This window comes from Columba livia, chromosome Z, assembly GCF_036013475.1.
Source record: "Columba livia isolate bColLiv1 breed racing homer chromosome Z, bColLiv1.pat.W.v2, whole genome shotgun sequence".
Taxonomy (NCBI): Eukaryota; Metazoa; Chordata; class Aves; order Columbiformes; family Columbidae; genus Columba; species Columba livia.
The window spans coordinates 52,641,211-52,667,079 of record NC_088642.1 but is presented as its reverse complement, the minus strand read 5'-3'; the positions used below and the strand labels follow the sequence as shown (position 1 = coordinate 52,667,079).

Sequence of the window (25,869 nt, the reverse complement as noted above, 5' to 3'; positions counted from 1 at the left end):
AAGTGTTTTCAGTAGCAATGCATGAGGTTTGTGTGTATTGTCTATGATGACATGAAGCCTCAATAGTAGGGACTGTCTCCTCAAAACTTGCGGGGCTCTGTACTTCTGGGTAACTGTTTGTGTGCAGATCCTCTCTGTGTTCATTTTGTTCATCGCTTTACTCATATCTGGGCCTTTCATATCTGGAAAATTGATACATTTATCTTTGGAGTCTTGCAGGATTTAATGATTTTATCATCTTTCCTTTTGTTAATCTCTCTCCTCTGTTCCCCTCACTACCAACCACCCTTTTGTCACAAGGAGCCTAACTGGGTAGTGTAATCCATGTAAACTAAGAGCTCTTTCTTTTACTTTGTCTGTAATTAGCCTGGAGGGTACTGCTTCTATTTTACAAATTAAGAAAAGTCTTGCCTGATTTTTCCAGAAATACGAGTTGGCTTTATTAAGAAACTAACAAAACTCCCTGTGTGTACATTTTGTGGAGAACAGAATGATGCACAGACTTTGTATTTGGACGCTCAAAGACACCTTTGACCCGACACTTGCAACAGCATCTCCGCGCCAGCTGCTTTGCTTTCTCAGGGCAGGGTGAGCCCCCGCGGCAGAGGGCCCGTGCCCAGCTCCCCGCGGGGCTGGTGGGCAGCCTGCCAGCCCCAACCTGTTCTCTCATCCCTCGTCTTGTGACTGCAGTCACAAGGCCAGCTCTCTGCGACTGGCTCTTCAGGCTAACTTCATTTCCAGACAAGGTAATTAGCGAGCAGCTCCTCGTTTATTAGAGACTGGTGGGGTTTCTGTGTTTTCTTGTGTTGTTGGGTACCACCGGGTTTAGGTAGTTTGCTTTTATTTTACTTCTGAAATAGGTGCTAAGGTGCCTTGAGATAGGAAATAAGAATTGGGTTTCGCAACAAGTGGGAAACCAGTGCTTTAAGAACAGTCATGTTTGTTACATACCTGGTACAATACAACTGGTACGCTTTCCTTTCCACATCCTTCTCTACAAGTAATAGGAAATCAAGCTCATGTTGGTTTACATATAATTTTATGTCAAGAAACCAGTAAATACTGATACAAAGGCACACATGTGAACTAATATTTGAACACATATCTGTTCCTTCATGTACTTGATGTTTCCAGGTATTTGCAATTTTGTATCATTCTGATGAGTATCTGAGGAACAATATCAGGCATCACCTTCTTCTGTAAGTGGAGGCAGAGTCTGTCGTGAGCGCTGGTCCACGCCAGCTTCCCTGCTCCTCCCAGTGGCACTGACAGCAGCTCATGGTTTGTCCCCTTCCTTGTCACTCCAACCACTAATTACGGCCTCTGGATTCTTAAAAAAAAAATAAAAAAACCACAAACAAACAAAAACAACTACTACATCTTCTTTTCTCAGCTGTCTGAATGCCCTCAGATGCCCTGGCAGCTGACAGTGGATGGAAATTGTGGCCCGGTATCATGAGGGCTTCATAGTTGGTAACCACTCCACCACAGACACCCTGTGGTTTGTGTCAGAGAGCTCCCAAGATATGGTCTGAACTGGTATCACTCTGGGAAGGGAAAGTTTAGACTCTGTCCCGAGGGTTTAAGAAGCACTCTGTAGAGCAATCTGGTCGCAGGATTGTGCTAAATGTAGCAGAGGACATTTAAGTACGTAGGAAAACAGTGTCAGCGCAGTAGTTCAAAATGGGACTCTGCCAAAGAACATCCAGTGTTCACACCGGAGAAAGTCACTGCTTTCTTAATCTGTGTTGGGGGTTTGCATGGGTTGTTTATACAGGGAAGATACTGATCTCTTTATAGATACCAGACACCCAGCAGCCCACAGACTGTGGGTGTTATCATTTAAGCATCAACGGGCACCCAAACTGGAGTTGTTTGTGAGGTTGGTGACCCAGCACCAGCTCCTTTAACAGATACTTCTGGTGAAAAAAAAACTAGACAACATACTGAACCAAACCAAACCAAAAAAACCCCAACCCAAACCAACCAACCGATCAAACAAAACAACCCACGACACACAAAAAAACACCACAAAAGCAAGAACATAAAAGAAACCCCACTGCACCCAAACCACACCATGGGAAGACTAGCAGCTGGGTTTATATGCAGATTTTGCTGTGAAATCATACTTAAATGAACGCGAATAAGGTGTTGTTATGCTGGCGGTAGGGCAGTGAGTGCCTGACACATTGCAGTACACAGGTATGTAACTGCCAGCACAGGAACACAGGTCTTAGTCGCTAGGGTGTGTATACCCACCACAATGCAAACTTTCTTTCCACATGTCCCTATAAAGTGGTTGTTTTTAGAGGCCCTGTAGTTACGTTGGGGAGTACCAAGTGCCTGTTGTTGCTCTGTTCTTGATCATCTCCATTGGCCCTTTGGCAACAGGACCAGGTTACAAGAGATGTTTCTTCTGATATAGTACTGGCATAGTTAGCTTACTAGACTAGCCTCAAATTATGCTAGTTTTTAGGTTTCTGATTTTAAAAGTGCAATAGAGTTTCTCAATAAATTGGTGACAACAACTGCTTGTGTTCTTATATGGAGATTGTGGGAGAGAGAGAGTGACTATATATGTACAAAATATATGTATAATCATATACATATATATATATGCACACATACACTGTGTATATATTTTGTTTGCAGGAAAACTGATGTACTAGCTTTCATAGTCAGAGTGCGCAATTGCATTCTCCAGCATAAAATTGCCTATTACCTAAACCCTCACATTTTTTTCTGCTTCCTCTTCATTCTCCAGTATTTAAGCATTGCTTGTGTTTTGTTGTTGATTGCAGAGACTGGAGAAGCACATGACAAGGAACAGAATAAGCAAGTACACACTGTACTTTCTGATCCTAAGCAGTTGTCACTATTACAGCTTTAAAGAGTGCCAGATACAGACTTGCAGAAAGAGTGCTTTGATACCTGAAGCAGTACTGAAATCACATCCTCACCCCTGAGATAACAATACCTAAGGGTAAATACCTGTCCTGTATAATTTTCTGTCAGCCTTTATTTAGCCTGTCTTTTCTTTATGAATAACAGAACACGGTTGTAAGTTTAAAGATAACCATTGGAGTTTCCTAGTAGGAGTATTTTTAACTCCTGTCTGTGTCCTAATGTAATTCACAGAATGTTTTTAATAAAGTCTTGTACCAGCGTGGCTGGGGGCATGGGCAGGGGTGAAAACGAGCAAACAGGACAGGAGTTGCTTTATGGCAAGAAATTTGCCAAAAGAAACGTCCATATAATGAGACAGAAGGGCTAGAAGGGGATCAGGGTGTCTAATACTTGAAGTGATGTAAAACCCAGTTTTCACACCCTTATCACTTAACATATCACACATTTGTTGTAATTAGTGATTTTTGCACTCTGTGGTCAATGAGTGCCTACTTGTTTTAGAGCTGATTCCTGATCTCCTTAGGTACTGTCAAGTCTGAGATTTGGTACTAAGGCACCAACAGGACAGGTGTGCTGGAGGTGGCAAGGAACAGCAGTGCAGCCTGTATAAAAGGACAAGCGTCCTTCTGAAATGAGAACCTTCCCAAGTAAAAGAAAATGGGGGCATAATTGTGGCATCGTGGCAATTCCTCATCTTCTGTTGCAGAGAACAGTGGATACATGGGGAATACACCTAAATAGAGTGTCATATCTGTAGTAATATTTTATTGTAATTTGTGCCATTGCATATTACCTGTCTGTAAATAACACAAGGCATTTTCTTATTCTTATGAGAATTTAAATCCCCTGGCAACATTGCAGCCTTTTCATCTTTATTAATTATCCAAGACATATGTAATTTTGGTGCTTAAAAACACTGTTTCAGACAGCACGAGACTTTTGGTCTTCTCAGGGCTGACAAGATAAAAACACCTGCAACAAAAACCTCTGCCAGAAAATCCAGATAATGGAATTGTGAGTGTTGATGTGAAAACCCTTTCTCAAACAATTCCAACTGTGTAATATCAGGTGTAAAGCCTCGGATCAAATTGGGGTACTGACACAATCCACTACTTTTTATTGATATTATGTAAAGTAAGTCACTTTTGTTTAATAATCAGGCCTCTGTCTCTAACTTTGCACTGCATAAATCAGAGTTAAATGACTTTTACATTTGTCCGCATGCAGAAAATAAACTTCTGTTTTTCCCATCAGCTGTTCTCATTATTTTTCTTGTTCTCATAAAGTGAGATTTTACTGAGAGACGGGTGCTAATTGCTAGAATCCGCCATCTTGAAAGGGTTTTTCCTGTAGAGTGAAGATGGATGATCAAGGTCTAATAGGGAAAAGCCTTTAGCTGCTCTTCTGGTGTTTCTGTACACAAGCAAGGTATTCTTGCACGTCATCCGGAGAACCAAGGATAAGAGGGACTCTCTGGTGAATACTCTCGGGTTTCACATCCAACACTGCCTCAGTCCCTGTAGTTGCCATCCCACCTGCCTGCTCAATGATGTAAGCCATAGGGTTGCACTCGTAGAGAAGTCGGAGCTAGAAAGAAAGAGAGACCACATGATTGATTGCTTTTGGGGGAAATTACACCAAAAGGCTTTCCAGAACCTAGCCTTCTTTTTGTGATTTTGGAAAATTTTGTACTGATCATCAATTTTCCGAAGTTATCACTGTCTTTCTATCAGCCTCTTCTTCCCTCTCCTTCTTTCACCTTCCTTCATACCCTCTGTTTTGAGGAAGAGTATATTGACCCTGCTGCATCCAAGCGTCACCACCATCGTTTCCAAGCTGACGTGCTGAAATTCAGTAGCAGTGAAGCTATATTTTGTCGAAAATGTCAAAAGTAGCTGTTGGGCCCACAGACATCAGCAAAACAGTTAAGCCAGCTAAGTTAACAGTACCAGGAAAGAAAAGCCGCGCACAGGCTTCACGTGTTACCTCAAAGCTTGGGGTAATCGCATTGTGTTTGGTCAGGATATTTTGGAGTTTGAAACTTGATGCTCCCAGTTTCACATTTCAGGATTTGATTGCAGCCTTCAGAAATGTGAGTATGTATCAGTGGCCTGAACTCACCTAGATAGTGACTTTGTTTTCAGAAGTAACTGCAGTAATTAGTAAACGCAAATTTTCCCTTTTGGCATGGAGGTACTTTCAGTTTGGGCTTTGGTACCTGTTCACATCTTTAAAATTGTTACCTCTGGGGTGCCTGCATTCCAGTGGAATGCAAACTCATTTGGGACAGGTGCCAAAAGTTTGTGTGTTTAAAAGGACGTAGGTAATAGCTTGTTATCTTTCAACAGATATTATATCTGTGGGTTTAGTTGAATCTTTGGCAGTCTATGAAGAGCTCATGTATGACAATGTTAGTACAGATTGTTTTCAAAGACCTTTTCATATGTGCAAAACAGAGGATGTTTTCTGGGGAAAAGGAAGTGTAACAGAATGAAATCATATCCAGAGATGAAGAAATGGGTCAGACACAGAACTTTACTACCCATCATTCCTTTATCATACTGTTTGTGACAAAAACATGATATATTACAAACTTAAATACTATGTATTACCTTCATTCTTATCTTTAAAGCCAACTGAAGTACTGCTTTTGCTACAAGGACTCCATCTGACTGGCAAAATAGGACCAATAGCCTTTGTTCTCCTTAGTGCATGGCCAGAAAACAGCAGTGGTACCACTGTGGAACCACATATTGAATTTTTTGTTGTTTAAGGGTGACTGGATGGCTTAAGAAAAGCAGTTTTCCTTCAAGCAGTTGTGCAGTTGCAGTTAGGGGTTTTCAGATGGGTTAAACATTTTTTGCCTAGTAGGGAACTATAAGCCAGAAATTCATAAAAATATTATTTAACATATCTGATTTGTAAAAAAAAGGATCTATTTGTGGCTGATTCTGCACTGCTTATTGAGCATTTTGTTCTCATTTTTTTTTAAACATAAAGAAGGTGGTCCAAGTGCTAGGGCCTACATGCATGTCATTTGCATTTGCTCTAAAGCCTTTAGATCAATTCCAGTGACGTTTGCTTCCTCTCGGCTCTCTGTCCAAGTGCATAGACTGCATTTCAGAGGGATGATGATCAGGGCATCTGCCACAAAGGCATTATCTCTGCCACAAGAAGAGGTTTATGTGTAAAGAACTGTGTATACCTGTACTCTGAGAGGGAAAGAAGAATGTTTTATTTGTAATGATCATACAGTTTTGTTTCTTTCATTACCCTCTCTTCTATGGTAGCACAAGCCAGACCAACTCAACAGTCTAACTCATGCAGAAATCTTGATTTCTATAAAATTCTATAGTACTTTGTACATTTGTTATTTTATCCTGTTTCTCATCTTTTCAACAATAGTTTAACACGGATTTCAAAACAAAAAGTCTAATCTGAAGAGACCAGTCAGCAATGCCACTTTCCCACACACAGCAAATTCTTTTTTTGTCTCTTGCTCTGATATACAAACAGATCCACACTGTTTAATGGGGTTTTTGTTGGTTTTGTTGGTTTCTGGTTGGGGGAGGGGGTGTGGTGTGTTTGTTTTGTTGTTGTTTGTTTGATTGATTTTTCCTAGGATGCTGTATCAGACATTTACATCAAATTTGCCTGCATAAATGTGCTGACATTTTCTGTCTGGTATTCTGAAGAGACTTCTCTTCTGTTCTCCTCATTACCCACACCCCTTGGACCTGCTCTTATTATGATAAATACATGCTCACCAGGATGGAAACAGTAGTTCTCAGGCCCTGAAGAACTGTAGACATGAGGGTGTTCTGATACCAGTGTGGGAGATGAGGCAAGTAGTTTTCTGAGGACAAATTCCTGCCCATACCAGCCAAAGATACAGAACAGAAGCTTTTAAGTATGGTCTTTGAGTGAGAGCACCATGACCAATCTATTATGCATGGAACAAATCATAGCCTAAGCATGACCTGCAGGTGGTCCACAGATCAGCTGGATAATCAGATCTCTTTTAAAACATACTTGTTCAGAAGTTTGATAATAAGTGTATCTGATGCTGCAGGAGAAAAGTTGAAGTTGACTATGATGGTCCAGCAGACTCGGGGACTCACTGCGTTGCATTGCACTGCATTGAATCAAGGTGTGTTTTGTACAGGTGTCCAAACAGGAAATCATCTTTTCCAAGAGTACTGATCTCAGCATGCATGAAACTCACCTTCAACTGACGGAGTCTTTCAGATCATTTAGTAGATGCCAGTGTTTGCAGGGCTGGTGACAGTAAGCTCAGTACACATTGGAAACAGTAGACAGGTAAACTTGGTTGTCTAACATTGAACAAAACCCTGTCTGGAGCTCAGCATTTGCACTCTAGTTGCCAGTGTAAAGCGCAGAGGTCTTCCTTAGGCCTGTGCATGGACACATCTACCAGCTGTGCATGGGTATCTCAACAGGTTTCTATGGTACTGAAATACTTCTCTTTAGAAAAATGAATAAAGCTCTTGGCTGCAGTGAAAGCCATTTGATTAGTTTGTAATATAAAAGCACACAGGAAAATTTCTGGCCTAAACTGGCAAATGCCTAAAATTCCTTGCCTAAATTCTGTTGCTGACTATCATACTCATCAATAATTTTCTCCAGAGATGGAAAAATTATTACCTGTTTATATATCTAAAGTATTCTTTTACAGCTCCAGGAAAAAAAAAAAAAAAAAATTATGAGGTTGACTAAGTTCATGAGAGAGTAAATCTAATGATTTACCTTTCCTTTAGGACTCTTCTGATTAGCAGGATACATGAAGATCCCACCATACATCAACGTACGGTGAACATCAGCTACCATGGAGCCCACATACCTGGCACCATATGGGGAACTGCCATCCTGAAAAACATAGAACAAAACATTATATCTACCAGGCTAGACAGCTGGTAGCAATAAATCTGCTTAAATCAATGTCTGTTTGTGGACACTGTAAGTTGTAACGCAGCCTGAAGCTCAGCTTTTTGTAAGACGTTAAGGGTCATCTATGGGGTTCTAAAATAAGCACTTTAAAGAGCTGCATTCACAGCATGCAAACCAGGGTGCCTGTAATATAAGTGCACAGTTTGGTATCAACCCCCAGCGTGTGAAAAAGTAAGGGCTGCAAAGAGTGAGTGAAAGGTTCTTCATATTATCAGAACAAGGTACCCATTTGGTTGCTGATCCTTTCGTGGTTCCTGATCCCAGGCATGAGGAGCAATGTCACTTTTCACTACACATCCAGGAGATTCCCAGAGGATGCCAGCTTTTTCTTTCTTCATTAACTTTGTCAGGTTGAGAAATTGGTTATAGCATTCATTCTGCAGCTTATTTTGGGAGACAGCCATTTATTCATGAACGTAGTTTTTCTTGCTCTCAGCTTAGGAATTGATGATGTTAAAGGAGAGGTCATTTTAGTGAGAGCAATAGGGAAGTATTCATATCGGTTTCCTAGAAAGGTTTACTGGTCATAAAAGTGGTAAGGTAGGAAATACAGAAGATAAGTAAGGTGTCTGGCATAATTAGAAGCTAAAGACACCAAATAAGCTCCACCTGAGAAAAGCCATGTGTCACCATTCTTTTAAGAAGGAGAGATACACAATGCAAATGGAAACTGAAGGAAGGCTTTTTGAAAGCTACCATGCCAAGAAGTCTGTTGATCTTTTGTCATCTCTCACTATCTTCAGTGAAGCAGAGGAGGAATTTTCACCTCCCCAGAATATCACTGGAGACTGGTACTTAATGTGTATTTAATACACATATATATTTGAGTGTTGCCATGCTACGTTTGAAAAGACTTCTGCTTGCTCTTCCTGTCTGGATCAGTTATCTAATAAAATACCTTGGTGCTTTCATCAAAGCTCGCTTTGTGCTGATACTAGACCCAGAGAAATATGCAGGTAACTTGTTCAGCATTGCCAGCTGTGCAACCTTCAGGCACCATGAGTTACCCTTCCCAGCAAAACTGTGAGCTTAGGTGGGAGAAAAAAATCCTCAAATGGGAGGAAAAAACACAGATAAAAACATCATTCTATTTGGAAATCACTTTTTCAAACATTTCTGTGCAACTGTGAAATTTTGATATATACTTTTTTTTTTTTTCTTTAATGGGAAGGTATTCTTATTTAATTGCACAATATAATGCAACACAATGTTAGTAAGTGGAGTTTAAAGCCACTAAGTATAAGACTTAGATATTTGATACAGCTGGCAGTAAAATTGGAACAGAGAACTGCTCCAGCCTAAGTAGTAACCTTTATTCAACTGTACTTGTACTGTTTCCCATGATTCTTCTTGTACACATTAAAAGAACTATTGAAAATTATAAGGAAAACAATACAAAGTGTGAAGGACATGATGGATAAGACACTGCCTGGAGATTTTCTATTTAGTTTTGTTTTAAACCTGGCCTTTTTACTTCCAGACACAACTGATCAATACTTTTAAATATTAGATCCCTTATTTTTCATGGCTTACCCTCAAACAATTACATATTTAGACTTCAAATGATAGCTTCTCCATCTCACAGCTTTTGGCACTTGTGATTTTGCAACTGCAAAAATTTGAGGTGAGAAAAAAACACCTTAAGAGGTGTTCAAGAGAGACCAAAGCAACTTCACCGTTTAAGAAAACACTGTTTCCAGGGAAAGATGTGATTACCATCTAGAATAAACTTTAAAAATAAAATCAAAGGAATACCTCTCTTTTATGCTTTCAGAAGATGATGAAGCAAGTCTTAAGAAAAGTTTGTTAAACATTAAGAAAAGTCATAGCATATCAATCATAAGCAGGCCCTGAAACAGGCTGCTAAGGACCATTATCAAATACGGAGTCTGAATCCACATGTACAAACTTTATTAACCATGAGCTGCACAGCTGAGCCACCTGTGTACAACTCATCAGAAATGTTTTGGATGTGCTGGATTTCTTATTTGTGTGCAGGTCATTTACACAACTTCCGTGTACATGGGACAGTCTTATGCGAAGCTGATAAGATGCCACTGACAATTTTAGTTGCTTCTTATCCTTATAGAAATTCACCTGCCAGAAACACAATGCAGGGAAAAAATACAGAAGATAAATTCTTCCATTCTGGTACAGTTATCACTTGAACCACAGACTGAAATAAGTTTTTCACCGCCCTTAGCATCCAGCCACCTGCATGAAAGGAATAAATAGTCTTCTTAGTTACTAGAAATGTTACTTCTTGTTTCTCCAGTTTGGTCACCCATGCTTTTCTCTTACAGATGAGAAAATTAATAGGTGTTGCATGTCTGATGGCATATTGCCCAGCCTTTCACTTCAAACAAAATAACAGAGCATGCTTGCTAGGGAAATTAATCCCAAGTTCTGAGCAATACCAAACTGTGTGTTTGCCCAGTAAGCACTTCACACTGGTTCGGTTGATGCTAATGAAAGAGTTGCAGAACGTTGATGTTTCCTTGTTCAGCATCTGTGGTGTTTGAATACACTTGTGATTGCTCTTACTGTCACCCTGTGTACTGCATTTCTTTGCTTAACCACAGAGGAACAAAAATAGCTCATAACAGATAGGTCCTATGATTTTTCTTTTCAGAACATGATGGAAAGCACTTCTTTATTCTACTGATTTCTGACGGCTAAGTTCCTCCACAACAGAACAGACCATGTTTTTCTTGCATAACTATGATGACTAGAAGAGTGGGGAGAAGGAAGTCTTTTCTACAGACTACACCAGCAACATCCTGCATCTGTCTCGTCACATACAGTTATGGTGACAAAAGCACAGTAGTTTTATTGACTTTTGTATGTCACTCAGGCACAGATGGGCTGGCTGGCAGAAAAAATGCTTCATGCTGAAATACGCTGTTGTGATAAGTTTTTGATGGCATTGCTAAGAGAAGTCCTTAACCAAAGAGTCTCCATTGCATGGCTCTCAATCAATGAGCTGTGATGAGACTCAGCTTCTCTTATGGTGGTAGGAAGTGAAGATAAAGTGAAGTAGGACAGTACCCACAGCATGTTTCTGAGTTCTACCATCAGTGAACCAGTGCCAGCTAGAGGCCAGGGCCCCGCAGGCATTACCAGAGGAAGAACCCACTGTGGGAAGGAATTAGGTAGAATCTGTGCAGAAACAGTTCCTGATTCAGCAGTGCCCATTATACAGTGCAGACTGCAGTAAACGTTGCGTGACAGGCAGTCTCACAAACAGAAGCTTGTTCTTCAAGCTAGTTAAGCAGCAGGAGATTTCATGATGCTTAACAAAAAATTAGCTTTACACTGGACTCTCATTCCAGAAGAGATGTGTCTAGACAAAGATTTCCCACTAGGATCCATGTAATAATGGTAGCAGGTTTACAGCTGTCCTGCAGAACAGCAGCACTTTTCCAGTGCTTTTAATTGATAATTGATGCCTTAAGTGAATGGTGGTTCACAAGAAACTTTGAGGGTCAACATGGCTTTGTAGTCCAAACTGTCTGATTTGGGATCCTGTTCTTAGATAGTAAGGAAAAATCTCTCCTCTCCACATAAACAGTTGACTTGTGATGTTTGGTCATCAATGCTAGTGATACAGAACATGGGACATTGTGGACAACATCCTACTTTGTTCGCCTGTTTTATTTTTAAATTTTCAGTTTTCTGTGGCGATGTTAGAGAGTCATCTGAACAGCATGTTGACCAAGAGCCACATGAAGGAGGAAAAAGAGGTAGGATCAAAGGGAGAAGTGATAAAAAAGTTATAAGTGGCTGAAATTAATGCCTAGTCTCTTGGTTTCTAGTGGCCAGAAGGCCATAGGGTAAGAGTCGTCTGCCTGGGTAAGATGTCCCCTGTGCTCCACATGTCAGCTGCCCTTCAAGTCGCAGGCAGAAAGTATCCATGCCTTTCTGCATGCTTAAGAGAGGAGAGAGTAAAAAAACTAAAACAAAAAACAAAGCTGTGCAATGCTCCATTTGGGTGCTGCAGGGAAGTTAGGAGCATCACCAATGTATCTGCAGCTGGTAAGGCGTAGAGATGATGCCAGGAAGCAGGTTTCATGCTATGGAAGAATGGCAACACCTTCTCTCTCTTGTCCTCCCACAATACAATTATAATGTCCTTTTAAAATCAAGGAGCTGAGTTATGCAGTTTCCAAAACTCAGCTTCATAGCAAGCTTTCAGATAGGTAGGGCACTTCCTTGTGCTTTGTGGCCATGACATTGGTGCCTTGGCCCTTCTCATGCAGACAACCCTACATCTCAGGGCAGCAAAGCGATGTGCTTGCTCAGCACTGCTGAGGAAGCTTCCCCTACCCCAAATAACCTGTGCACTACTGTGCTACTTGCTTTAGAGTAACAAAAATACCTTCAGCCAACTTCTGTTGCATTACTGCAACAACACTTTCAATAGGTTTTCCTTGAATGAAGCACAGACAAAATATTGTTTGCAAATGAGGTTATTCCTGTATGTGCTAACCTAGGGATTTAGTGAATCACATGATACAACTGTCCTCACTGAGCCCGTGGTGAAATATATGTGTCTGGTCCTTCCACTGTGTTTGAAATCTCTTCAGTCTTTTTCTAATTGCCTGAGGTTGATTATTTTTTCAAGAGTTTTATTTAAACAACACTTCAGTGGTTTGCAAAAACATAAATGGATAAATCCAGCAGTACTGAATTATACTGAATACATAGCTCCACATAATGTGAGCAGAAAGAGAAGGACAGATTTTCTGTTTCCCAGCTGGACTAGTTTTCAGGAAGTATGAAAGTTGTGTCACAGGCTTCTGCTTCTCTCACAGCTGGACTGAAAGCAGACTTTGAAGTTTCAAAATAACCTCAAATATTCAAAATTAATACATTTAAAACGCTGTGATGTGACACCCTCTGTTGTGACAATCTGGGTAACATGGAAAAGAAGTCAGCATTGCAGCTATATCCAATGTAGTAAATTCAGATTTTCAGCTCAGAAGGAGCTTCTCACAGAATTACAATTTGAACTCCTACTTGTAACTTTTCTCTTGTACAGCACCCTGAAGTTTTCCACTGGAAGAGCATTAAAACCAGCTTTCTGGTCAAATTCAGTACTGAGCTGTTACATGTCACTAGGTTTCATTATGACTTACTGGTCACACAGACACACTTTCTGGAGACCTTAAAGCTTTTCACATTGAGAGCTTCTGCTGTGTTCTCCTAGCACTGACTAGAGGCCATGCAGAGCTGTTTGTCCCAACAAGCGAGTTCATCAGACATGGGATGTTCAGAGCTTTATCTCTCTGAGGTATAATCCTTTTAACAACAGCATATAATGAAATTGTGCTTCACACCACTTTTGGTTTTTTCCAGCCTGTGGAGTGGTTCTTGATCCATGTGATGCAAATAGTGCAAGAATGATACCACATTTCTCAGGTGCAACCGTGTACAGGGAGGAGAAGGTGATGCCACCCAGATCCCAGCAAGCACCTTCTGACAGGACATGGAATCTATCCCCAAATGCCCAGCTGCACATACGGCTGAGCTGCGTATTCAGAGAAGCTAGAAAACAAGAGTACCCGCACATTTTTCTGGCACAGTTTCAGAGCTTCGTCAAAAAAACTGGTTGTTCATGTACAACACATTTTCCTCCACACGGTAATAAACAAGCTATGAATTTACTTACCAAAGTCTAAGTTATAAAATATGTCAGGGCACCAGAAACCAACACATCAGGTACATACCCAAAATGGACCTGATGACATGAAAGGCTTACATGGGGCTGAACTCAGCAAGGCCTTCAGATCCTTTCCCCTTGGCCAGGACTGCACGGGGGCAGTGCTTGCCAGCGCACAGTACATCGAGTACAGTGCTAACATTCTCTTACCTCAGGGAATTTCTTCTTTTGTAAATATTCTGTCATTGCAGGATCAAAATACTTTGCATAACCTTCATTGAGACTGTATACCTTCCCTTTCTTCTTGATTTTAACATCTTTGTCCACCAAAATAAATTCACCGAGAGCCTACAGAACAAGATAGACCAGCTATCAGCAAGCAGCAGAACATTTTGTTGACTTTCTGTAACAGTTGTCACACTACAGAGGCAGAAACACTAGCACAGCTTGTTCCTTTCACCACCAGTCTTGTGTATAACTTCGCACTATTTCAAACAGAGCAGAAAGCACAGAATCTGCATTAGGTTAATGAAAACTTTTCACATTGGTAGTATAAACAAAAAGCAATTTGACTATAATAGTTAGCATACCAAATGGACACCAGCCAGCCCTGAAAGCAGATGGATCATGGATCTTTCTCCACAAATCATAAGTTTACAAATTAAGAATTGACACTGCTTTCTGGTTTTTAAACTATTTTTGCCTGTCTTGTTTGAATATCTTAAAGTGAATGTGATCAGCTACCGCCAAGTGTTGCTGTCTGCAGTTTGAGTGCAACTTCCACCTTCTCTTCCTCTGTCTCTAACCAGAGCAGTTCTGCTCCCAGTTCTCCCCTCTTGGAATGAGCCTATTTACAAAGTTTAAAAGGAGTTTTGATAATAATGCATCCTTTTATCAAAAATAACTCCTCCATTATTGCCCACGTCTAGTGTTGGTTTCTCAAATGAGCCATGTCCTTCTTGCATTCTTTCTGCAATACTTCTTGGGCTCCTGGGCTGGGCACCAGGGGCTGAGACACGTTTGATTGTATGGGCATGGCTGCGCTTTTCAAATTGTTGGGCATCCAGCTTAGAGGACTCAGCCATAAACCCAAACTGAACTCAGAGAATCAGACATCACTTTGCATGAACTGTATCAACAAATGGTCCTTGCTCCAGGCTAAACACTGAAAAAGCTGGGGCTCTCATACAGACAGAGAAACAAGAACAAGAAAAAAGCAGACTTCCTTTAAGTGGAGGCAAAGACACTGTTCAGAGTGAATTTTCTTAAGTGTTTGTGCAAACCAGCAGTCTGGTTTGAATGATCAGGTCTCCAAATGCTATTTAACTTAAGCTCTCTTCCAATGAGTAGAAAAAACATACAGAAGTATTACAACCAACACACTCGTGTGTTATTCAATACTTGTAAGGTGGAGGTGTCATGCTCCAGGATGTGTGTGGAAAAAAAAATAAGTCATGTAGATTGCCTAGATAACAGAGACAAGGAGTAACAAAAATGAGTAAATCTAAGCACGGAAAGCTCTAAAACACGGTGGCAATGTGATTAACACTATGACTGTACCGGATCAAGCATGAAGCAGTCCACTCCTTGCCCTGTGGAGAGGGCGACCAGTGTAGCGCTGCCGTACAAGGCATAGCCTGCAGCTACAATATTGCGTCCGGGCTGAAAAGCATCTTTTTCAGAGGGTTCGTTGTCTGTTTCCTGAGGAAAAATTACCATTGGACTGAAGATTAAATTCGTATAAGAAACAGTAAAAACAACACTTCAATAATGTGGGGCAGATTTCCTTTTTGTGTCTATGTAGGCCTTTGAAACAACCAAAACAGAGGTTGTTCCCACTAGTTCAGGACAAGTTTGGTACAAGTACGTGTGCATGCTGGGACATGGCATTGAGAATTTGTTATTTTATACATCGTGCATTCAATACGATACCTGCAACAAACCTGATACTTTAGCGTTGCAGCCCAGTCTATTAATTCAAGATCATCAGAAATCTGAGACAGAACAGAGGTACTAATTTTCTGTATATGTAAACATAACCTATCACACTGACACTCTTCAGAGGAAATGACTATGGGTTGAATTCAGTTAGTAACGTTACAGACAAATTGCTTCCAGTAATACAGAGTTAAAGAGTAGATGGTGCAACATGGTGGAAGCAAGGTTGTGCATTGGTCTCTGCTGGTGAAAAGATAGGTAACTGAAGTGATATGAGTGTTCACATTATGCGTAAAATAACAAATGCATTTGCGGTGCAATGTGTGTGTGTGTGTGTGTGTGTAGATATGCACATAGAACTCTGCATAGAACATTCAAGTGGCATTTTACTTCAGGCTTTTGATTGATTTCTGGCGCTCGCATTTTGATTTGACACTTTGGTTATCACTGTATAACAGTAACCCAAGCAGAGCTGGTACAAATATTTCCAGCCAGCTCTGGGGGTGTACCTGAGCCATGGCTCACTTTAGTTTGACTGGTGCAATATGAAAGGAGAACAGCCAAGAGTGCTTGGGAAGTCTGGCTCCAGCCTTCACCTTCTGGGACTACGAAATGGGTAGGGAATGCTTTATACTGATGTTTTTTTAAAAGCTTGTTGGTTCTAGTGGGTCTTCTGTGGATGTTTTGATGGTGGTTCATGAGGAGTTAAAGTGAGAATGTCCTCAGATCCCTTCTTCAGTCTCTGGTTTAGCATTTTATTGTTGCAAACACAGACAATTTCTCAATGGTTGGGTGGTCTTAATTAGATTGAGTAACACCTGTATAGAAATAGCAGGTTTAACCCAAAATATATGGTTACAAAATAAAAATCAATGGAGATTGTTTTCTGTAGGAAATAAAATATATTATGAATATTGAGTCAATTCTTTAAAGAAACTAGAATGTCTTCCATAGACATTTTCCAAAGGAAAGCACCTCTCCTCCAACAAACAGAGAAACTTTCTGCTGTTCCTCATGGCATGGAGCTCTCAGGGTGCCCATCAGGGTCCTAGCAAGTTGGAAGGCTAAGGACAAACTGGGGATCCTGTTCATAGTTGTATGCCAACATCTAGAGGAAAACAGAGATGTGGGGCACCAAAACTAGATCTTTCATGCTGTGTGAAGCTGTAATTCCACATCAAAATGTTTTCATTTTCAGCAGAAAGATTTTGTTATTTTTTTACTTTCACTTACAGTTTTCAGCTGTATTTTGTCAAAAAATTTTATTATTATTTTGCCAAGTTCTTCCATGGAAAAAAATCCAGTTGCCAACCAACTCTCCATTGGAGCTGAAATTTCACATGTACAAATACATAAAGTACACAGCCCCTTGGAATTACTCTGTCAAGTTGCTCATTCAGAGAGGTTATAATGCATTTAATGAAGAGAGACTAGTGAAAACCCCTGTTTGTATGTTCCAGAGCTTTGAATACTGACTATTAGTGGCTAATCCTTCACTAAACAATCTTTTACAAAACCAACTATTATACCCTACAAGGCATCTTCTCTTTCAAAACTCCATACATCCCACCATCAAACAGGGTGCTGCAGATGCAGCCAGGATCCTTGATCTGCTTCCTGCAGAGGAAGTTTTTCTTGTGACTGTGCATCAAAAGCAATGGTTGTCTACAGTAGACTAATTATTTGCCACATTAAACACAGAATTAAATTTACATTTACACCACTAGTTGCAAGCCTATTATGATTCCCCTAGGTTTTTTGTGTGCTTTCCTCATTAAATAAAAAACAATTTTGCATAAATACAGTAAAGAGGTTTGTTTTGTAGAGCATGTCGTATGTACAGTAAACACAGCTGCTGCTTACATATGATATTGACTTAAAATACATTTTTCTGAGATGAGATTTTCAGCTCTACCTCTTAAATGCATTTTCTATGTTGATATGGCTAAGAAAACAGATATTTGTTGATGATTCTGAAAAAGCAGAGGAACTCTTCCCTCAGGAGATGGACAGTCGGACAGAATTCACTTGTTTTTCTATCCTTATTCACAACCGTGTTTCCAAGAGCCAGCTTCCAAAGGGAAGAAAAAAAAAGCTCAGTCACAAACAAACATGTAGCAAAGCTTCTCAGAATGTAAAAGAGCTGGAGATCAGCTGATATTACGTTGTTAGGACTGCAGGAGTTTTGTCCTGCCAAGTACCATGCACTGTGAACCAAACCAGCGAATTGAGCTGGCCAGTAGAATCTGATAGCTGCTGCGTATTCTCACTTCTTTCTGGTGCGCAGATGGATTTCCTTTCTATTGTATTATATTTTGACTATGAGATGGTGGTGATGAAATCTCTTTAGATGTCTTTATGCAAAGCGCTGGAATAGGCAGAGGGACTGCAGAGAAGCCCTGACAAGAGTTGCCAGACTTTCTTTGGCTCATTGTTGGTGTGAAGCAGATGAAACAAGGTCCCCAGAGTCTGGTTATAGGGATACCCCAAGGTGATATCTGAGTTTGAAAATTTTTGCATGCATGATTTGCCCACATCAGAGGAGGGAGTTCTTGTTGGCACTGGGAGAAGCTCTGGAAGTACTTGGTTTCCAGGTCTCTGTTCATATCACATGGTTCATGAGTATCTTTTGACTTTGCCCTGAATGTTTATATCTTGTCCATGAGAGACCACATGGAGGGCACGACATTGGCCTTATGACAATGAAGGGAGGGGAGAAATAAAATATATCTTAGGCACTGGGCAATGTTAAAAATGAAAATCGAACTAAAACAAAGAAGCAGAGTTTTGAAGCATATATATGGGGTAAGAATTGAGAGTTGTAGATTCAGCTCAGTGGCACAAAAAGTTGGGAATAATCCAAGCAAAAAAAATACTTATTATCACCACATCCTGACACTCCAGCAGCTGAGAGCCCCTCAGCAGCAGTGATTGTCAAGGTCCTATCCCTTGCCCTGGCTTCTGCTGATTCAGCAAGGCTCCTCCCTCAGGCCCATATTTCTGATGTTTCTGGTCTTTTTAATAGTACTACCCATGCTTCAGAAAGTAAAAAACAGGTCAAGTTTGGCCTTTGTAGAAGAGTGTTGGTTGTATTTTTTTCCTAAAATAAGGCAGATATTCTGGTTCTGGAAGGTGTGCCTTTGGAAATGAAGTTACGGTGCTGACATGGTGAGAAAATCAGTCATGCAATCATCTGAGAACTGGAAGGTACCAAATATCAGACAGGTGCTAAGAATCATCTTTTAGAATTACAATTGTTCTAGCTTTTCCAAAATTATGTTCATGAACCTTAAATGCCTTAATAAACCATATTTTATTTTTTAAGTGATTCTCATCCACTGGGATAAACATCTAATTCCTTTCACACTACCCTCCAGTAACAATCAACAAAGCACTTTTTATTATTTCAAAAAGTTTGAATTAATATTGTTTGAGGTTAATAGTGTTGCTATTGTCTTATCTGAGAAGAAGGTGCATTAATTAATATGTACTTTGGAAATAGCATTTTAATGGCAAAAATTATGCAAATGAAAGTCTGTAAATTCAACAGTGTTTCTAACTTTCCAGGGGAAATTGATAAGTTGTTCTGGTAATTGACAAACTGTGCTTCATGCTAGCAGCAGGGTTTTCATTTGCATATGAAGCACTTGTACAAATCAATGTGGTTTTCTTTTTATGAAGAGCTGAAGGGTATCCACCCACTTGAAAACCAGTAACTTAGAAGCAGTATTTACAATGAATATGATAAGATATATTAGAACAACAACAACTATGGAAGGATCAGAAAATTAATTGAAAACGTGAGTATTTGGGAACAACATGAGTTTTTCAATAAATGTTTCTATTCTGAAGGAGAATCCTAGGGAAGACTGAGCAGTCTGTTGTCTTTACACACATTGGCAGGTGAGTAAAGGTGGTAATCTAATCTGCATTCCAACCTGCTAAACTATATTAATCACACTGAGCACTTGCATTTATAGTTACGTAGAGTAACCTAACACAGCACTTCTAAACAGAAGGCTAGTGTTTAACATTTGTAAGATGATACCACATTTAAGAATAGTGGACAACACAGCTGCTTCCTACTGTAAATGTGGAGAGGTGCCGTAGGCTTTGGGGCTATCTTTAGAGAGATAAGTGAAATGGTTGGGAGACCCTCTGCTTACCATAAGGGCACATGACACAGATTGCATCCAGACAGCTAAGCTCTTTTCCCTACAAAAAAGTAAGGTCATAGATGGTACTGGAGGTAATCCCTGGGCTGCTGTTTCCACAAGCCATACCCAGACACTATCTCAGTGTTGACTGCATCCCGTGATGGGGGTTTGCACCAGCCATTAACAGCATGGACAGCCACGTGCCAGCATTTGGCTTATGCCATGACCCTGTTGAGATTGTGCTATAACTATCTGATTTACCAGTAGATGCATATTCTCAACCGTGATGATTAGTGTATCACCTATCAGAAATGTAAAAAACAAGGACCAACCAATTATGAGTTAAAAGGTGAGAGCAGACTTTTAACATGTATCTTCCTGTGTTTGAAGTGTAGTATCTGAATCTGCAAAGACTTCTTTGCAGTCACAAGTACTGTAAAAGTTACTTCACTATAGTGATGGCTGAGGGTCTCCCATAGTCATATGACTGTGAGCTCAGGCTTTAGGAAAAACACCAACTGCTGGGAGATTAGCAATCAAATCACAAGACTTGGCATGACTCTAACTATTAAAGTTTGTTAACTGTCTGTGCAGTTACTGTTCTGTGCAGCCCCATGGGAGCAGACATGCTGGCTGTAGGTGATTGCTTCCTTCAGCCTCAGGTAGCTTCCATCATTAGCATGCTTATACGCTCCCTTCGTAACAGGCATAGGAGCTCGCACAGGGAGGCCACCACACTGCTAACCAGGACACGGTCCAGACAGTGACCATCAGCCCTCCCCAGTCAGTATCTGGGAAGACAAATACTGTGATTTGTAGGCACTGTGACACACCTCCGCTCTACTGCAGCGAGTAAAGCATTGCTGAAGGAGCTAACCAGATGCCTGATGGCGAGAGGGTTTTATTTAAATGCCTAGGTGTCTGGAGGAGGGAAGTGGTGCCACCTAACAGTTTCATGGGGCTCAGTATCTGCTTCCGAAGAGTACGGGCAGCAACTCAGCAAATGTGAATCTCATGTGCTACCTCTTCTACTCTTTCTAAGGCTCTGTTGACTCCAAAGACACTTAAAGGACCTAGGAAGGAAACTAAGGTGATACACTAAAACCATTTTGCTTTCACCAAGTGAATTGTGCAATGTGTGTTTCTTACCTTTTTGTAGATGGCAAATATTGTTCCTATTGGTGCCAAGCAGTCTATATTGGATGAGCCATCAAGGGGGTCAAAGCACACCACATATTTACCCTAAAACAGAAGTGGCAAGGGGAGCATTAGACAATCATAGAACCATAGAATCATAGAATCATTTCAGTTGGAAGAGACCCTCAAGATCGTTGAGTCCAATCATAACTTAACCTAACTCTAGCACTAAACCACATCCCTAAGAACCTTAACTAAAGGCCTTTTAAACACCTCCAGGGATGGTGACTCCACTACTTCCCTGGACAGCCTGTTCCACTGCCTGACAACCCTTCCTGTGAAGAAATTTTTCCTAATATCCAATCTAAACTTTCCCTGGTGCAACTTGAGGCCGTTTCCTCTTGTCCTATTGCTTGCTACTTGGGAGAAGATACCAACATCCTCCATGCTACAACCTCCTTTCAGGTAGTTGTAGAGAGTGATAAGATCTCCCCTCAGCCTCCTTTTCTCCAGCCTAAACAGCCCCAGTTCTCTTAACCACTCCTCATCAGACTTGTGCCCCAGGCCCCTCATAAGCTTCGTCACCCTCCTCTGCACTCTCTCTAGTACCTCAGTGTCCTTCTTACGATGAGGTGCCCAAAACTGAACACAGGATTCAAGGTGGGGCCTCACCAGTGCTGAGTACAATGGCATGATCACTTTTCTAGTCCTGCTGGCCATACTATTCCTGACACAAGCCAGGACGCTCTTGGCCTTCTTGGCCACCTGGGCAAACTGTGGGCTCATATTCAGCTGGCTGTCAATCAACACCCCAAATTGTACTCTTGCATGACTGCTTTCTTTTACTTGGCAAAACCCATGTTTTAATGACTGTTTTTAGCCCTCCAAGCACACTTGACGTGGCTTGCTGGAGAAGGCTGTGCTGCTGACCCAGCTGGCCCTGCAGCACAACACCTGCTCCCTGCAGGGCCTGCCAGAGAAATTGGGGGCACATTTCTGCTATGACAGCACAAAATCTGGTGATAGAAAGGAGCAGTTCTCTGCTGCCCGGCAATGCAAGAAATCACCTGAAGGCGAAAGGAGTGACCCATTCTAGAAATGCACATCTTCTTCCCCTAAATATGTTTTGTTATGTTTTGTTCCAAGTGAAAGGATTTGCCCGTGATGTGAGGTTCAGGGTTAAGAAGGCAGAAGGAAAATATCTAGGGGAAAGGGCAGGTTACATCAGCGTGAGCAGTATCTCGCTGCAATAGGATCCCCTCCTGGGGGAAGCCTGATGAAGCAGTCAGGTGTTTCCTCTGGACATGTAACATAAAACTCAGTTCTGCCAGACTCTCCTCTCATTTTGTCTTGCCTAAATATGAATGTAAACCAAACCCATTACATCGGCAGTCAGGGAATGTAATATTACACTTACACCTGGGCTCTGGTGCGTGTTAGCAAACTCCAAAATATTCTCCCCCCTTTGCTAAACTTCAGTAATAATTTTACCCTCCACAGCTCCTTCAGCTGTTGAAACCACGCCATCCACCACAGTTATTAATCAAAACAATGCAGTAATGGTGCAAATTTTCTGAATTCCCCCGGGAAGGATTAGTTTTGGAGCCAGGCCCAGGTCTCATACATGAAACGAGAGTGCCACCTGCTGCTGCCTGAGCTGATAACCCCCTGAAGGCAGGAGCTGCACGGACCCGCTTGTCTTTTGGAGTGATGATGGCCTCCTTGTTCTCCTCTGAGACGAGGACACAGGTGCTGTAGGAAGACTGGAGCATATTAATCACCAGGGAGTTTGATAATACATCCAGCTTCTTCACTTCGTCACCAGTCACGTTCACAGTGCCAGCTATACCAAACCTACAGAAGAGTAAAAAATATCAAGGAACCTGAAAAAGGCAAATGTTACAAGTCTCTAGGCAAAAAAAAAGAAAAATACAAGTCAGGGTGGCTCCTTTCTCTCATCTTCCCACACCTCTAACCTTTGGATTAAACTGCTAAGGTGCATTAGGAGGCGGTTGCTGTCACTAGAAAATAAAAGTGTGCATGAGAAAGGGAAAGGACGATGGCATCTATTTTGGGTTTTACCTGGGTCCTTTTGCTGCTGCTTGGATGTTCTCCAGGCCAGGAGCAGAGCACACAACCCGGCCGGTGGGTGCCAGGCTTCCCCAGCAGCCCCACGAAGCAGCTGGCAGCAGCTTTGAGGAAGGAGAAGGGACAATTAGCATTTCTATTATTTTCTGCCGCTTGCTGCACAGAGCTCCATGATGGTCCTTTAACCCACATCCACTCAGTCCCCCGACACCCAAAAATCAGCAGTTTTTTGAAGACACCCTGAGATAATTCTGTGTGCCAAACTGTATCTCAGGATCAAGATCTGATTTATCCGGTGATCCTCATCTGAGTTAGGATGGTTCTTCCATTCCTTACCCTGATTTTAGCAATATAGTAATGATGTAGTATATCGTGGTATATATATTTCTGAGATTTTGAGTTGAGGAAGCACTGTTTAGACCTAATGGTTTGGGCATCTTAGAATTGCAAGGAATCATACAGGGCATAGACAAAGCATTTTTACTCATCACAGCTGGAAAAAAGAAGGTGGAAAGTGGCAACTAATTAGTCGTTAGGTTGTTGGTCAGCAGCAGGCCTTAGTTGGGGATAGTATAGGTCTTTTGTCTTACTCAAAGCTCAAAGGTACCTGAGCTTTTCAGAAGTACTGAGTAGTTTTGGCACTCTGTTTTGGAGTGCCAAGTTTGAGATACTGGAGAAGACTGATTTTCAGTGCTAAGCACCAATTCTCCAGCTAGTACTCTTTCAGGCACATTCCCAGCTCAAGTCTATGGCTTGTAAAAGGTCTTCCTTTCCTTTTGAATGGCAAATTTGTTCAAAATTAGTGTTGAGCTCTTTAGTATTAAAGAAGTCACTTCACAGTCTCCTATTTGGAGGGGCTAGGAAAAACAACATTCTCTTACTTCACAAATGCAGATGGATGCAAGCCAGCCACCATGGCTGAAAGTTTGCCATGGGAATTTTTGAAATTCCGTTGTTAGTTGTAGTAATTTGGATGGTGCACGTTACTCATTTTTCTGTTTGGATACTTCAGATATTTTCAGTCTGTGACCTGAAACTTTTGTTTATAGAGATATATGCTCCTTAACTTACTGGACATTTTCCTTCTGTAGGGAAGATTCCTCCAGCACAGTAGCCATGTGTCGTCTAGGCTAGATGATTGTTCCACCTCTAGCCTACCAAATAGAGGTTCTCTCTGCTTGTTAAACACTTCACAGGCTGCACGTTGAAAGGCAAAAATGAGATAAAAGCAACTGTTCCTCTTAGTCAAGGAGGCAAAACAACCCAGCTTCACCTAATAAGTACAGAGATGAAGCACAGTTTAACAGTTAGGCCACAGGAGCCTGATGCTGCTGTTGAGTTTATGTCCATGTTCTCTCTACATATTGTGGTCTATGCCTGTAAAGTAAGGGTGATAGTACTGAAGCACTGAATTCATGATTTGCAAAGATCATTGACCACTTTGACCAAACCGCCAACAAAAGCACAAAACACCCCCAGGGTGTTGTACACTTTGGTGTTTCCACAGAAATAATTTTAAAAATTACAAATGTTGTCTTTTTTACACAAATATATTCCCTGTCTTTTAAATGCATGTGAGCATGAGTACATACACAGGCATGTGCAGAAACATGTATTTCAATACATAGCAAAACCTGTATCTTTTAAATGTGTCACTTTGTTAGGACTCTCCAGCTCTCTGAACTGCTTCAGGCAAATCACCATTAAAATTGTTATGTTTATTTTTCACATAGCGCCTTTTGAGACTGCCTACCTGTAACCCTGATACTACTTGAGTAAGGAAATGCACTCCTGCATAGCAGCACATGGCTTTTCTCTCAGGGCCGTTTATTTAGACCTGTTATGCCTGACTGCAGTATAAGTAATGGTCTAAATCAGGGGTGTCAAATTCATTTTCACTGGGGGACACATCAGCCTCGCAGTTGCCTTCAAAGGGCCAAATGCAATTCTAGGACTCTATAAATGTAGGAGCAGTTACATTTATACAGCCCTAAAATTACAGTCAGTCCTCCCTTATACTGCACTCAGGCAGAACATCAGCTTCCCAAGATAAGCTGAGCACAGCTCAGCACTGAGTTTGGCTGTTGGTAGAAAATATCACCGTGTGATAGTGTGCGTTAAAAATATCATAGCGTGATATTCCGCAAATTCACAGTAGATCAAAAATAGATCAATAGGAACATTTACAATGGATAACAGGTTGAGCAGTGCATCAAAGTTCTTTCTTACATTTTCAGAGTAAAATATTACAAAACAGTGATTAGCCTAAATGTCTGTCTTGTACCCAATATTAAAATGCTCCAGAGATCTCCCACTTCCCACTCTTGATAATTCTGGCTCTGACCTCATGCCTACTGTCACCCAGCTTAAAAAGACACTTCCAGTATATTTAGTAATCCCTGCCCTCTCCCCAGCCTTGCTGTGCAAGCAGCTTCTCTCTACCTCCTCTTCCTTCCCGTTTCACTAGGTAGGACTCACATGTGGGCAAGGCCTGCCTTTCTGACTGCCGAGGAGATGGCCTTTATGGCCGTCAGCATGGAGTTGAGCAGCTGTGTCAGCTCCCCTGTCGCTCCTTTCACGCGGCGTCCCTTCTCCATAACGAATCGCGTCAGGGTCAGCATATCCGTTTCAAAGGGGGTTTTGTCAGACATTTTTGCTGGGTACCAGAGCTGCTATTGTCTTGGCTGGATGAGACACTTTCTTGCTGCCTTGAGATCCCGGGTAGCTGTCTTATTTTGAGGCGAAGCTGCGTTGCTGGTCAGAGTTTATTTAGATGTTTCCAAGACCATGTGATTGAGTGCTTAGAATAACCATACCCCACACTGGCCCACGGCTCCTCTGGGACACAGGAAAAGAGGTGAGCAACCTCTGCTGGGCTGCCCTCTCCACACACTGAAACTAGTGATGTGCAGATCTAGTAATACTTTCTGACTGTGAGTTAGACTGCCTATAGTGCAAAACTCTCGCTGGCTGCTTAGCTGGAAACTGCTTTTATGTACCAGCTGCTCAGCA

At 41.3% G+C, this 25,869-nt stretch overlaps 1 protein-coding gene across 1 annotated transcript; it reads right to left on the bottom strand.

Annotated features, from left to right (window-relative positions):
* Window positions 1-4,146: 4,146 nt before the first annotated feature.
* On the bottom strand, window positions 4,147-25,607 carry LOC102090122 (fructose-1,6-bisphosphatase isozyme 2). The gene is made up of 7 exons (XM_005508042.3): window positions 25,336-25,607; window positions 22,461-22,623; window positions 20,782-20,874; window positions 15,098-15,238; window positions 13,748-13,885; window positions 7,675-7,794; window positions 4,147-4,494 (listed from the first exon to the last, which is right to left on the bottom strand). Exons 1-7 carry the CDS (start codon window positions 25,506-25,508, stop codon window positions 4,300-4,302), a joined length of 1,023 nt encoding a protein of 340 aa, XP_005508099.1. The 5' UTR covers window positions 25,509-25,607; the 3' UTR covers window positions 4,147-4,299.
* Window positions 25,608-25,869: the final 262 nt, after the last annotated feature.

Bases quoted from the DNA above. Each gene is read 5' to 3' on its own strand.
- LOC102090122 (XM_005508042.3), bottom strand. From the start codon at position 25,508: ATGTCTGACAAAACCCCCTTTGAAACGGATATGCTGACCCTGACGCGA. The intron at 20,875-22,460 runs GTCCGTGCAGCT...CTTCTGTTTTAG, and splicing joins TCACTCCAAAAGACAAGCGG to GGTAAATATGTGGTGTGCTT. The intron at 7,795-13,747 runs GTAAGAGAATGT...TATGTTTTTCAG, and splicing joins AAAAGAAGAAATTCCCTGAG to GATGGCAGTTCCCCATATGG.